Source organism: Oryx dammah, unplaced genomic scaffold (assembly GCF_014754425.2).
Source record: "Oryx dammah isolate SB20612 unplaced genomic scaffold, SCBI_Odam_1.1 HiC_scaffold_2, whole genome shotgun sequence".
Classification (NCBI taxonomy): Eukaryota; Metazoa; Chordata; class Mammalia; order Artiodactyla; family Bovidae; genus Oryx; species Oryx dammah.
The window spans coordinates 173,590,595-173,602,685 of NW_024070186.1; the positions used below are offsets into that span (position 1 = coordinate 173,590,595).

A 12,091-nucleotide genomic window follows, 5' to 3' on the forward strand; every position below is an offset into this window, starting at 1 on the left:
TGTAGTCAATTCTAAAACTCTTTGAGGAAGAAATAAAAGAGGGGCTTTCTTTAAAATTCCTAATTTGATTCAGATGTGGCAACATAAGTATCATTTGTACAGTACTTGATAGTTTTGAAAGTAATTTCCCAAACTTTATCTTTACCCCACACAACCCTATTATCTTAGGAAAAGCAAGAATTACCTCCTGAGGGACAGCTGGTAATGTCAGTACAAAAGACCTCTATCTTCTCATGCTTAGTACACTGCTGTTTTCATGACACCAGCCTCTCAAGACAAATATTTGTAAAGAAAAAAAACTAAAAATGCACACATTCTTAGAAGCAAATATATCTTAGAGAATAATCTAAAACACTCTCGTTCTATTTTTAACTCCTCCGATGTAACTGTATTAAGACAAGTGGATTTTTAAATAGACTAAAAAAGGGGGGAGAAGAGCACTGTATGTAAGTTTTATATCTTCAATAAGATTACAATAAAAACACAAAGAATACTAGCATTATAGAAGCTATGCAAGACAGGCCACTTTAAGTAAATAAAAGGACACAATCTTTATTAAGCACAAATTTATCTTTAATTCCAGTATTTTCAAAAAAAGAACAAGATACCATATACTAAAATGATCTCAATATTTCAAATAAGGACAATTAATCATTTCTAATAGTCAAAAGTCTGTCTAACTCAAGTCCTACAAAAACAATACAAACAGTGCCTCAAGGTAGATTTCTCTATAAACCAGACTAATGAAGACACTATATCCCAAGTTTCATTATCTTACTTTTGGGAAACCATTTTCACTTTACTTTTATCAAAAGAATAGAAGGACAGCAAGAAAATCAATCTTTTTAGAAAAGAAAATCCAGGATGTACCTTCTTTCTGATTAAATACGTATTAATTAATCTTTACCATACTGTGTGATACTGGTAATCATCTTTGAATCTTTTTAGTCATCTAATCAGAAGTCCCATTATACAGAGGACAAAAAAAAGTCTGACATCTTTCCTCATATTAATAGATTTTTCTGCTTAATTTCTGACAAATCGCAGGAAGTCAACATACACTCTGTCATTAGGGCAATGAGTCTGAATTTTCAGCATCAGAATCAAAGCAAAGAGACTAGAAATACAGTTATATAATTCTGACAAGGGTTCCAGGTCTCATGTTATCAGGAATATAAACTATGAAGACCTTCAAGAAACGGAAATAGCAAAGAGTCATGAGTTGTTTCAAAAAACTAAATATTACAAGTTGAAAATTAAAATTCCAATTACACACACAATATACACACATCTTTTAAAATCAGACTAAAATACTAAAAAGAAAAATTTTCAATTTAAATATGAGGGAAGTTTTTTAATTCAAAGAACTTCAGCAGTGAAAAAATAAAATTGTTGTCACTGCTGTCAAATACGGAGGAAAAATTATAATGTATCACTATATAGACCAAGACATGCTTACTATTGAAGCCTCTTGACTAATCGGCAGAAAGGTAAAAATAAATATATACTAAATAAATATATACTAAATACTAAGCTTAACATTTTTTTAATCTGCATAAATATACATATAATTCAGCCACTGCAGAGCCTACAATAACTTTCTCGAGGACCTATAAGAGCACTGTCAAGGTTCTTTATTGATTAAAAAAGGTAAAGGAAAAAAAAGTAATGCCATTCCTAATTAAAAAAAAAAAAAAAGATATAGCATAATTTAGGAAACTCCATACCAAAAAGCAAATTACAATTCTGATATCAGAAACTCCTTTTTTTTTTTTTTGGCCTCCAGGCTTGTGGGATCTTAGTTCCCCTACCAGTGATCGAACCCAAGCCCCAACTGTGAAAGAGCTGAGCCCTAACCACTGAACCGCCAGGAAATTTCCTGGAAACTCCTCTTTTGAAAAAGATTTTATTAAACACAGAAAGTCTGTAAAAGGTTTTTACATAATAAACATGAGATTCCAGACATACTATGAATAGCAACATTAACTTGCGAAGGAATGATTTCTAACAGGGAAACAATCTCCTTTTTTCAAAGGGTGTGAAGATGACTATGAAAGAAACTTGTTGATCTTGGAATTTGGGGTTTCAGTCATTCCCCAATCAGTAGGCATACAACTGGCAAGAGGTTTGTTTTCTCAGGCATTCTAATGGAAGGCCAAAAGAGGCTCAACCCAGTGCTTAACTTGTTCGTGATTAGACTACTTAAATAATGTACAAACAGATATGGGATAAACTGTCAGCGTGTACATTAACTTGAAATACGTGAGCAGAGACTTCCCTGGTGGTCCAGCGGCTCTTATGGCTATGCACCCCCAATGCAGAAACCCTGTGTTCAATCCCTGATTGGGGTACTAAATTCCACACGCAAAAACTTAAGACCCAGGACAACCGAATGAATAAACATATTTTTTTAATAAATATGTGAGCAAAGTATTTCTTCAAGATGGATAAAACTCCATGGCCCTAGTTTGATCTGGCCACCTCAGCCCACTAGAACACTGTCCCTTTGAACTTTTTCAATCAACTGAATGAAGTTGCTGCCTCAGGCTAACCAGGCCACTGTGTAAGGAACAGTTTCCCTCAAAACGTCTCCTACAGTAACAGTGTTCTAAGCCTTGAAGTTAACTCTGAACACAAAAATAAACTTGCAGAATTCCATTTTCACATATTTAGATGACAAAGAACACTCAGATTTAGAGCGTTTACTATTTATTGATGCACTAATAGGGAAGGAGGGATACAGAGGGAAAACCATTATGGAGAAGATACACAAAAAACTCATACAGTGAGTATTATTAGAGAAGGCTGCTGCTTCTCACTGAGGGGTGGCAATTAGGCTGAAACAGCATGAAAACACCCAGGTCAGGCACTCTGAGGAAAGCAATCTATGTGGTACCTACACGCAAGAACAGGATATTCAAAGGTCCTAAATAAGGCAGAAATTAGTCTGGGGAGTGCTTTGGGGCAAGTACACAGAAGCAGCAGAGAAAATAACTCACACTCAGCCCTCGGGGATTTAAACTAGTTGGGGGAACAACAAAAAAAAAAGATTGAAGTGCCCAGCACAGTTAGCTTTCACTGTAGATTTGTAGCAAGATTTGGAAAGAAGGAGTACAGAGGGTAGAGGCAGGGCAAAGATCTTAAGGGAAGCACAATGCTTACAGTAGAGACAGCACAAGAAACAGTAAGTTCAAGAGAGGTTTATGAACCTATTACCTCACAGGAATAAGTTTAGCCAACTCACTCAGAAGAGCTCCTCTGTGTCCAGGACTCAAATGCCTGAAAAGGTTAACAGTAGATCCATCTGAAACTACTTTCACAAAGCTCTTCAGAGATCCCAAGTTTGTTTATAGCAAAAAAGGAATAACAGAAATATGTTGAAGATGATAAGGTTATCAATCTGCAGAAACCAAAAGTTGGTAATAAATTACAAGATAATATTCAAAGACTTCCTTTCTATAATAACTTTAAGGCAAGATCCACATGTACAGTCTGCCAAGGTTCTGTTTTGGTTTGGTCTGGTGGTGAGGGTGGGACAAGGTGCAGTGGGAAGGGAAGTTATCCAGCTGCAAAGTCATTGTGTATCTGTATCTTGATCAGGGTCATGGTTACACAGGTGTATGCATTTGTGAAATTCACTGAATCTACACACGGATAAATTTTTTCTCAAAAAAGTAACAAGTTCAAAAAAGAATTCAACTAAGAGAGGAAAAGTACAATCAACTAATATAAGATGGAGCAGAACTAACATAATAAAAACATACATGGGACTTCCCATAATAAAAACATACATGGTCCAGTGGTTAAGACTCTGCCTTACAATACAGATGACTAAGACCCCAGGTGCCACAGAGCAAACAAGCCAACGCGCCACAGCTAGAGACCCCATACCCTGCAAATACTGAGCCCATGAGCTACAAGTAGACAATCCACGTGCCACAATGAAAGATTACGCATGATGCAAGGAAGATCCTGCATGCCACAACTAAGACCCAATGCAGCCAAATAAATAAATATATTTTTAAAATGTACACACACCTGAAATATGCTGTACGTCAATCATACCTCAATTTTTTAAAAACCAAGAAAACACAAATATCTCCATAAAAATTTAAGAGGTTATAGTCTACATTAAAAAAATTAATAAGCTGGAGTATTTCATACAGGAGTTAAATCACAAAATGTCTGTTAGACCACTATACAAGAGAGAATATGTTTTACTTTGTAGTCCCCAACATTAAATGGATTTTAAGAAAACTTTAAGACAACCAAAGACAGGTAACCAAAAAAACAATATGAAAAGATACTAAACAAATGATAGCTTGTGTGAATCCATAGAGAGAGGTCCACTGAAAACTGTCTCAGGGATTTATTTTAGGTTTCATTATTAGGATTGGCAAAGAAATGCAAATAAGCAAGTACCAAGCAATGAAGGCAGGAAAGCCTAAATTTAAAAGTTGTGAGAACTCAATGTTCACAAAAAACATCAACCACACTCCATTTTATGTATATGATCATTCTATATAATGTAAGTGCCCGAACCTGAACTGAATTGTGAGCAGGTTTAAGTATCACTTTAGTGATCACCCTCAATCAACACCAAATAACAAATGAGGGGCTTTTGCTTTTGAAAATTCCATATATTGAGCTGAATACTTTCGTCTGAATTTAAACCATGAATTATAAACAGAGTATTCAGGTCCTTAACAGTCTCTGTCTAGTGTTCAACTGCCTCCTACTGTGGTTACACTTAAATGCACACACACACACACCAACAATCCTCAATTATGCCACTTCCATGCTAGTAAAACTTCAACGGCTCCCTAAAGTCTTTCCAAACACATTTCCAATATGATTCAAGAGCCACAATACAGCCCCACTCCAGCTCTTAAGCTTCACTTCTTATTTGTATCACATTTCACAAATACCCTATCCTTCTTTCTAACCAATCTGGGAATCTTTTTTTTTTTTTTTTTAACCAAGGACAGCCTGCATTTTGCCATTATCTACCATCTTCTATTTGTGAGATCCCCTCCAAATTTACTGTCAAAATAGAAGAGATGAATTTCATGGCCCCGCCATCCCCCACTCAAGTGTATAGCTTTCCCTCCTCTGACTGTCCAGGTTTTAAACTGTAAATCACATGTAAAAAGAATTATACCAAGAACTGTATCACAATTAATATCCATATAATGTTCTACCTTATACAAAGCCCTTTCTTATCTCCTATACCAACCAACAACCTCCTTAACGACAGTGGCTCTATTAGTTATAAAAATCCCTACAGCATCTCTATTTTCTGAAGCAGAATATTTTCATTGAATTAGAATATTTCACAGTCTCTCTTAATATTTAAAAAACCCTTCAGTTATACTCCCATCTTAAAAAAGGACCAAAAAAGAAGAGGGAGAAGGGTTCAGTTTAAAGATACAATTATTTCATAAGGAATATATTTTATTCTATAATGAAAAACTAAACTTTTCCCCTAAATTAAACACCCATACATAATCTCTGAAGCTCCTTAACGTCCTTGAAAAAATGTGGTACTGAACTGGCAATCTTTAAATTCTGTCCAACTAAAGCTCTATTTATAGTTGTAAAATGTACTTCACTATATTATGCATCTATGAATATCCGACAGTACAGGTTCATAAAAGGCTGAAATAGACAACTCTAGTTTCAAAAATCCAGCTTCTCACAATGCCAGACATACTAGTTTCTGGCTTTTCCATCTTCACAGGCCTCTTCCCTATCTCTGGTCTGTGACAATAGAGAATGAAGGTATTTGTACTGTGAGAGCTTCAATCTGTCTACATTTTACCAAAAGTGGAAGCTGTTTTTAATATACAGTTTCATCTTTTTAGAATTGTAGAAAGACTTAAGTTTGAGCACAGTAAGACACCAATATATACCTGTTAAATAAAGTCTTAAGACTCCCAAATGTGGAAGTAAAATTATGTGTTTTGGGTTGACCTGAATGCTTCCTCTTGTTTGTTGAACTAATCTGCATTTGACTCCAATGTCAAATTAATCTTGTCATCTGGAGTTTTAAAATGAACAATGTAATTATACACTGAATTTTTTTTTTCCTGGCTGTACTGCAAGATATGCAGGATCTTAGTTCCCTGACCAGAGATGGAACCCATGCTCCCTGCAGTGGAAGCCCAGAGTCTTAACCACCGAACCACAAGAAAAGTCCTATATACACTTAATTTTTAAACAAATCATTCTGATCGCTATCTTGACTGGTATACTTAGAAGCTTACTTTCCAAAATAAAGTCAAGAAAAGGAGAGACTGGTCAGTGGCAATAAGACCACTCATTTGCGTCATCATTCTTAAATGTTAAAGAAGAGTACAGTATATGAACCCTATAAGACACAGCAATAAGGCTTTCTGCTAAGATGTATGCTTTTAGCAAAGGTGGGCTTGCTCTGTTCCCACATGACACAAGTCTACTCAGCCACCTGGAACACTTCCTGTCAACATGTATGAAGTATCATGTGTGGCCATCACTAACTCAACAGTTTCCAGACAGACAAACACTGAAAAGAAACCAACCAAAAGTCACCTTTTTAAAATCCTGCTTTTTAAAAAGTCTAAATTAAGGGAAAGAGAACCAAAATAATATGAGAACTGGCACAGAAAGGCAAATAATTTTTTTAAACCAAAATGATTCTGATGAACCATAAGGAATCTGCTTGCATTTGAAGGTGCTGAGAGAAACGAACCCCCATTTAAACAAGGGGGAAAATTGACCTCCATTCTCTCAGTTAACTGGAGTCTGTCACCTTTCTAAAGTGAAGAGGGAACAGAATAACAACAACCTCAAGTTTAACTCATGAAAATTTATGACTTGGCAAACACCTGAGTTTTTTTTTTTTTTTTTTTTGTCTATTTAACAAAACAACTAGGCAACCGTGCAAAGAAACAAGTTTTGCTATGGTATATTATCAGTACTTTTCTGTTTTCTCCTCTGAATAAGTCAAGTTATTTCCAACATCCTTATCAACTCATGGGCTGTCAAGGTGTCTCAGTGGTTAAAAAAAAAAAAAAAAAAATCCACCCACCAATACAGGAGACATGGGTTTGTTCCCTGGGTCAGGAAGATCCCTTGGAGAAGGAAATGGCAACCCACTCCAGTATTCTTGCCTGGGAAATCCAACAGACAGAATAGCCTGGCATGGATACAGTCCCTGGGGTCGCAAAGGAGTTGGGACTAAACAAGAATTAACTGTAACCTAGGCAGTAAGTTCTGAGACTTCGTAACAGTGTACAGCTTTAAAGAATACACAGCCTACCCAACATACAGCCAAGAAATAAAGTATTTAAAAGAAGAAAATATGAGTAAAATTAATAACCCATGTATATATTCCATAACTATATAAGCCACCCTACTTCATATCAGTCGAATGAAGCCAGGTGATCTCAACCCACAGCTGCAACTATGCTACTGCATTTATTCAAAGCCACAAGCTACAATTTATTCTTTTCCAGAAACTCTAGGACTATTTGTGAAGGGCATTTTAGTCCTCTAAAGGGATATTATGTGCATTCTTTTACATATGCTGACCACAGTACTGAAAAATAATGGAAAATCTGTCAAAGACCTCTCAAATGTCAAATCATACTCATTTATCATGTAGTCAATAGGTGAAAAAAATTTAAATTTACACATTACAACAAGCATATAAAACAACTAAGAATGTCAATTACAGATTTTTTTTAAAAAATACCAAACTAGTTAACTGATTTTATGTGAAGCATGCACAAACCCTAAGTGGCAAAGGAAGAGTAAAACTATGCTTTCCAAACTTTTTTAACTACTTAACATCTCAATTCTAGGCTCAAGTATTAACTTTTAAAGTCACCTGTTCTCAACAGACACAGGATTTGGAAAGGCATATTAAACAGAATAAGATATGTACCACTCATTAGCCAAAAGATTATTTTTATTTTACTATCAAGTCTTAATTGTTACATTCTAACATCTTACTAATTTCTAAACACTACTGGAATTACAGGTACCATTAAGAAGCAAAAGTCATCCCAACAACGTGTGTGTCTAACATTTATCTGCCGAGTTCCTAGGTAATCATAATACACGTGTGCGTCAAAGTATGAGAGCACAATGAATCAACTAACCCTAAAATATTACATACGTTTAGGGAGTTCTTCTAGGCACTGGGCGAAGTTCCAATAGTCTATTACAACCACTTATTCAGTAACAGAGGTAAGAATAAATCAGTCCTAAATAAGGTACAACTGCCCCATGATTAATCAGAAAGACATGAAAATTAATTTTTTTTTAAAGTCAATGCTCCTTAAGGAGTTCCCTGGTGGCCTAGTGGTGAGGATTCCCGGCTTTCACTGCCCAGGCCCAAGTTCGATGCCCAGTAGGGCAGCTGAGATCCTGCAACCAAGCGTGGGGAGGCCAAAAAGAAACAGGAGAAAAATAAAAAACAGTCGCTTTTCCAAATATCCACTTCCAACTAGGCCCCAAACCTTTCTAAAACCAAAACAAATTCTCTACTCCTCTAAACGAGTGTCGGCTCAAGTGTCCAGGTAGGAACTGCTCTTCGCCCAAGTAACTGCCCCTGCACTTCACTCTTCAGCACCAGGGTCGGTCGGTCCCCATTAACACAGTCACAATCTCATCTCACGCTCCACAACTACCCCGTTGTCAGAGTAAAGACTCGGGAGTGGTTGGGTTTTTTTTTTTTTTTTTTTAATTTAACCCGGGGGGGGGGGTCACAATAGAGATCGCTGTTAAGGAAAAATTTTTCACGTGGGGGCTAAGCGGGTGAGGGATCAGGGAAGTTAATGGATAAACAGAAAGGGTCCAATACTCTCAGGATCCCTCGAACTCAACGCCCAACTTGAGGGGAAGGTGGTAAGTCAACCCACCCTCACAACCTGGTCCCCCTTCCTTCACCCTCCTGAACCCAATTCCTAGGCCAGTGCCTTCTGCCGGAGCACCGGGTTCTCGACTCCAGCCCCCGAACTCAAGCGCAGGGAAAGGGGAGGCATTTAGGCCTCGCCTCCCAGCGGCCTTCCTTCCCCGGCCGGGGCGGGAGGGGACCCAGGAAGCCGCGCCCGGTTTTCAGTGGGGGGGGGGGGGGGGGGGGGTGTGTGGAGAGCCTAGGCCGCGCCTCCCACCCCGGCGGTCCTAGGCCTCGGCCCGCCCGAGGCGGGGCCCGGGGTCGCGGCGGCGGGCTGGGCGCCGGCTCACCTACCTGGGTTGCCAGTCATTCCAGCTCCGCGGGTACTTGGTGCCGCCGCCGCCGCTGCTCAGCCGAGACCCCGGGGCTCTGCGGCTCATTACCTTCCCCGACACGACATGGCCAAGCGCCGCCGCCCGAAGAAGCGAGAGTCGCCGCCCGAACCGGCCGCCGCCGACACTCCGCTCCGGCCCGGGGCTGAGGAGGAAGCCGAGCAGCAGCAGGAGGAGGAGGCGGCGGAGGGCGGGGGAGGCGGACGGCCGTTCCGGGTTCCGCCTGAGCCCGCAGCGCAGGACGAAGAGGCGGGAGTGCCGCGGCGCGAGGGAGGCGGAGGAAGGGGAGGCGACTTCTCTTCCAGGGCCGTCCGCGGCCCGCGACGCCCGGGCCCAGGAGGAGGAGGACAGCGAGGAGGAGGCGGTGGCGACGGCGCCCCACGCTCTCACAGCCACTGCTTCCCCGCCTCCCGGCTCCGCCCGCCGCGCCGCCGCTGCCGCACAGCATGCTGGGAGAGAGGGGCGGTGCCGGCGCCCGCCGGGCCAGGGCAGAGGGGCGGGGTCAGATCAGAAGGGCGGGGCCTAAGGCGGGGCCGGCGCGGCGAGCCGACTGTCCTCCAGCTCCCTGCGCTAGTCGCGGCTCTCCGCGGACCGCGCCGAAGTACAGCCCCGCCGCGGGGGATCACGGGAGAGGGGATCTCCGCCACCACCCCCACACGCACACCCTCCCACTTACGCCCGGGAAAGCATCTGACCCCCTGAGGGCCGGGCAGTCAGGTGTAAACCGGCCACCAGTCAAGAACCTGCGGTGCCCTTGAGGGGGTGTGGGGAGCTAGAGGGCGCGCGTGCATACACACACACACACACACACACACACACGTGCCATGAGAGTTCACATGTGTCCACGTTCCTCACCTTCTACGGTAAAAAGTGGAAATTTTTTAAAAACGGGTTGATCTCCATCTACCCTGCCTCTACCTGAAATGTGCCCATAAAGTCCTGACACCCTGACCGTTTCTTCTCATTGCAAAAAAAAAAAAAGTAGGAAAAGCTAATTACTGAGGAGCACCAACCCCGATCCCCTGAAACGTGAAATATGCTCTATCTTCTCACGGTAACACTTGCCCACTTTCCCCGCCAAAAAGACTGGAGAGTGGAGGCGGGGGGGGGGGGGAACAGCCTAAGCACTCTCTCCCCCATCGCGACAGTCCTCCAAAAGTCTTCAGTAAATCATTTGATACGTAATGCGAATGCCATGTACAATAAAATTTCAGCAAGGTGCACATCAGACAGGTAACAGGAGTTACACTGGGGAGGTTATTCAAATGGATCTTACCCCTCTCTGCACAGAGGGTCTTAACCTATTTTAGGTTGCAAAAGGAAAGTCTATATATTGCTTGTGTGATTAAAAGTGGTTACCAAACAAATTTGAGATTATGAGATGTTACTCATCCTCTTTCCGCTCCTTCCTTATGCCCACCAACCCCTCATAAAGGTATGATCCTGCCAGTTGTAGAGGATGGAAAGTTAGATTTTCAAATGCACTTTCTCAACCCCCGCCCCCGCCCCCACTCCACCCATCCAGGAAAAAAGAAACTCCTCTGAACTGGGGCTGTTTGACTCAACCTAGAAATTCCCACTAGGTCAGACCTAAGTATGGTCACCCACATGCGTTAAAAAAAGGTTTTTTTTTTTTTTTTTTAATAAAATACCTGTGTGAAAAGAAACACATCTGGAAATTTGCCCTGGGTTCCCCCATACTTGCTTGAGGAAGGATCCCACTGCTGTAAAGGGGGCCCTACTCAGCCCCTGTCCTCAAGGAATTCTGGAAGTAGGGGTCAGAGAGATAATCTATTCAATATTATTAGAAATAGCTAAAATTGCTATGTTTGCTCAATCTTCCCTCTCTCCACCATCCTGCAAGCCTGTCTCACAATCTAACAAAACCCCCTCACCCAAAGCCTTTTCTTAATTCTAAATTTTGAGGATTCCTTGTACCTGTTTTTCTCAGATTGTTTTCTTTTTGTGCTCCAGGTGAGTTCCCGCTCTCCTCCTCTCTGACCCCTGAGCAAATGGCTGATGTAGCCAATTAATCATGTTGATTTCCTTCAACAGTTGATTGCAACAGTGGTGCAGTGACCAAATTATGTCAGTTGTTCAAATTCCAAAATGATTTCCAAAAGACTAATCAGTAACTTAGAACCCTGAGAAAATTTTCAGGAGTCCTCTAACCTTTTCAAATTACAGAACACCAGCAGAGTAATTCAAGGAAGGGCTCTGGGATCAAATTCCAACTCTGTGTAAAAGCTCGGGCTGGGGCGGGGGCGCGAGGCTGAGTGCCCCAGGTTCTCATCTGTAAAATATAGATGATAATATTAGCACTGACCTCCTCAGGATGTTGAGAGGGTTAATAGCGATCTTGCATATAAAGTGCTTTTCACAGTGCCTGCCACTTGGTAAGCAATCAAAAAATGTTAGCTAAAAATCAGATCCTCCACTTCACTGAAGCACGTGGCTATTTGGATTATGCATGACCAGTGAAGAATGAGAAAAAAAAAAAAAAGAGGTAGCTGGCAGGGGTTGTGCCCAATTGCTCAAACAATTGCTTTTTATTTATCATTTTTTCCCCTACTGTTTACATAGAAATGATTAACCCTCAAAAACAGTGTTGATACAGAGGAGGTGTAAGGACGCAGAAGGTGAGTGAGTGTCATTTAGCAGCAACTTCCTGGAAAGCAATTTAAGAGTGTGTATCCAAAGACTTAAAATGAATTCCCTTTCCTCCTAGGAGATTCCTCTCCTAGGATTGTATCCTAAGAAGATACGTGACACTGCAAAGTTATTTTCTTCAAATAAAGATCAGATCATGTGACAATCC

General features: G+C 41.0%; 1 protein-coding gene across 2 annotated transcripts in view; it reads right to left on the reverse strand.

The window, feature by feature from the left end:
• SMG1 (SMG1 nonsense mediated mRNA decay associated PI3K related kinase) overlaps positions 1–9,714 on the reverse strand; it is a 99,144-nt gene extending 89,430 nt beyond the window's left edge. Inside the window, exon 1 of one of the 2 annotated variants that reach the window (XM_040257017.1) lies at positions 9,236–9,714. Coding sequence is in view for 1 of the 2 variants with exons in the window: in XM_040257008.1 (XP_040112942.1) it covers positions 9,236–9,321 (86 nt within the window). In the remaining variant the exon portion in view is untranslated. The remainder of the gene's footprint in view (positions 1–9,235) is intronic. The other variant, XM_040257008.1, reaches the window with a different exon arrangement.
• Positions 9,715–12,091: the final 2,377 nt, after the last annotated feature.